Source organism: Staurois parvus, unplaced genomic scaffold (assembly GCF_062004578.1).
Source record: "Staurois parvus isolate SC_StPar_1 unplaced genomic scaffold, SC_StPar_1.0 ptg000374l, whole genome shotgun sequence".
Taxonomy (NCBI): Eukaryota; Metazoa; Chordata; class Amphibia; order Anura; family Ranidae; genus Staurois; species Staurois parvus.
This window is the reverse complement of record NW_028318170.1, coordinates 216,815-219,213: the sequence shown is the minus strand read 5'-3', so window position 1 is coordinate 219,213 and position 2,399 is coordinate 216,815. Positions and strand designations below refer to the sequence as shown.

Below are 2,399 nucleotides of genomic sequence, written 5' to 3'. Positions count from 1 at the left end.
GGGGACAGCAAATTTTCATGTTATACAATCTGTACACTGACTACGTCACATTGTAGCAAAGTGTCATTTCTTCAGTGTTGTCACATGAAAAGATAGAATCAAATATTTACAAACATGTGAGAGGGGACTCACTTTTGGGAGATACTGTAAAAGAAAAACCTTCAGGACAGTGACTGCAGCTCCTCCCTGTGATTTATCTAACTGAATGAATATTCCACCAATCCCATCCCTCCTCTCTGTGATGTCATTAGACTCTGGGTGGAGTTCTCACATCTTCTGATTCCCCCCACTTAACTTTATACAACCTTCTGGTATCCATACCCCGGCATGGAGGGGCTCAGTGAAGGTGGTGGTGAAGGTGTGGAGGTGTCGGATCGGGTCACACAGATCATAAAAGGAGATCCGGCCGGCCTCATAATCCAGATCTATCCTGACTTTGTTACTGGGAATATTGGGGGGTAAGGGGATCCATTTACTGTCATGTATCACTGAATACCCTTTACTAGTCCTATCCAAACCCCAGGACTTGTTATTATTTCCAATCCCAGATTGCACTCCTCCCCTGTCTATACTGGGGTAACACATCCCGACTATCCAGCTCTCTGATCCCCCAAAATCCACTTCCCAGTAATGTCTCCCTGAGGAAAAACTCTGATGGCTCAAAACCTGAAAATAAACTTGAAATCTCTCTGGTGTTTCTGAACGATTCTGGTCTATATCTGACCAGGATACAGTTTTCCCATCATCTGATATCTGTAACTCACAACAGGTTATGTTTACACCCCGTAATATGTCCTCAGCCCCCTGTAGATAGAAGTATACATTTACCTCTGTTATTATATCAGATAAACCTGTGTGTAAGACCCCAGCCACATCCAGCCCCCCTCCATCATGGAGGAGTTCCTCATGTCTCTCTCTGTCCTCATTATCTCCATCCTCAGTATCACACAAGTCACCTGTGTCTGATTCCTGTAGGACAGTCAGTGGATCCGTCATGTTACACAGCTCCTCAATGTCACGCATCTTCCTGGACAGCTCCTCCTTCTTTATTTCCAGATCCCAGATGAAGATGGAGACCCGCTCTGCCCTCCCTGAGATTTCCCTCAGGACTCTCTTCTCCAGGTCCTCCAGACGTCTCCTGAGATCTCTAAACAGGGCAGTGACTCTCTCGGTGTCACCAGCTTCTTCTTCTTCTACTTTCCTCCTGTGTTCCTGCAGACTCTGGACTCTTTCCTCCATCTCCTCTCTCTTTGTCAGAAGTTTCTGCAGAACATTCCTCAGTGTCTCCTTCTTCTTCTCAGAAGCCTCATCCAGCATCTCCACCTGGTGTCCTCGATGTTCTCCGGCCAAACTGCAGGACACACAGATACAGGTCTCATCCTCAATGCAGAAATACTTCAAGACCTCCTTATGGACGGAGCATTTCCTGCTCTCCATGGACAAGGTGGGGTCACATAAGATGTGCTCTGGGGACTTTTTGTGGACTCTCAGGTGTTTATCACACAGAGAAACCTCGCAGTGTAGACAGGATCTAACAGCAGGTACAGGAGAGTCCACACAGTAAGTACAGAAGACTCCTGACTCCTCCTGATCTGGCCGAGCAGCTAGTAACTTCTCCATTATGTTACATAGAGTTATGTTCCTCTGCAGAGAAGGCCGATCCGGAAACTCCTCTCTGCATTCAGGACAGGAATATCCTCCAGACCCCTCCTGTGTATCCAGAACACAATCAATACAGACCCGGCAGAAGTTGTGACCACATTTCAGGTTTACAGGATCAGTATAAATGTTCAGACAGAGGGAACATTCCAGCTCAGCTCTCAGATCGGCAAACGCCATCGCTGACAGTAGGAGGGAGAAGTGAAAGTGAAAGTGAAAGTCACCAAGAAGACGGGAAGAATACATTCAGGAGGGTCACTTCCTCCTACAGAGGACAAGGCTGGATCAGTGATATTTCACATGGTGAAGTACAGGGGGGGAGGTGTTTTCCGCAGTAGTATAGATAATCACTCTTCCCTACTCTAGAAAACCGGGAAAGATGGAACATTTGTGCTTTTCTGCAAAATGATATGGGGGTGATCACTGAGCTGTACCGTCTCTGCACATTTACACATAGGGTTCATAGACTTTATAACACACAAAACCCAAATAATAATTAATGCTCGTGGTTAAACAGGAGACATGGAAGTCTATGTGTTTGCACCTTGAACAACTTTTCAGCTTTTAGCCCCCCTACACCCTGACTCCCCCTCTGGAAGCAGATGGCGCCATCCAGGAGTGCGCAGAGAGCTGACATTCAGTTCTCAGGGGAGTCCTGGCCTTGATTGTAGGATTGTGAAGAATAGGCATCAGTCACTTTTAGATAAAAACAGAAAGTAGTTTTATTACTTACAGTTCAG

At 46.3% G+C, this 2,399-nt stretch overlaps 1 protein-coding gene across 1 annotated transcript; it reads right to left on the bottom strand.

Moving 5' to 3' along the window:
• Positions 1-202: 202 nt before the first annotated feature.
• Positions 203-1,839, bottom strand: LOC149456136 (tripartite motif-containing protein 60-like). The gene has a single exon (XM_089685371.1). It carries the CDS (start codon positions 1,837-1,839, stop codon positions 268-270), a length of 1,572 nt encoding a protein of 523 aa, XP_089541497.1. The 3' UTR covers positions 203-267.
• Between the last annotated feature and the right edge of the window lie 560 nt (positions 1,840-2,399).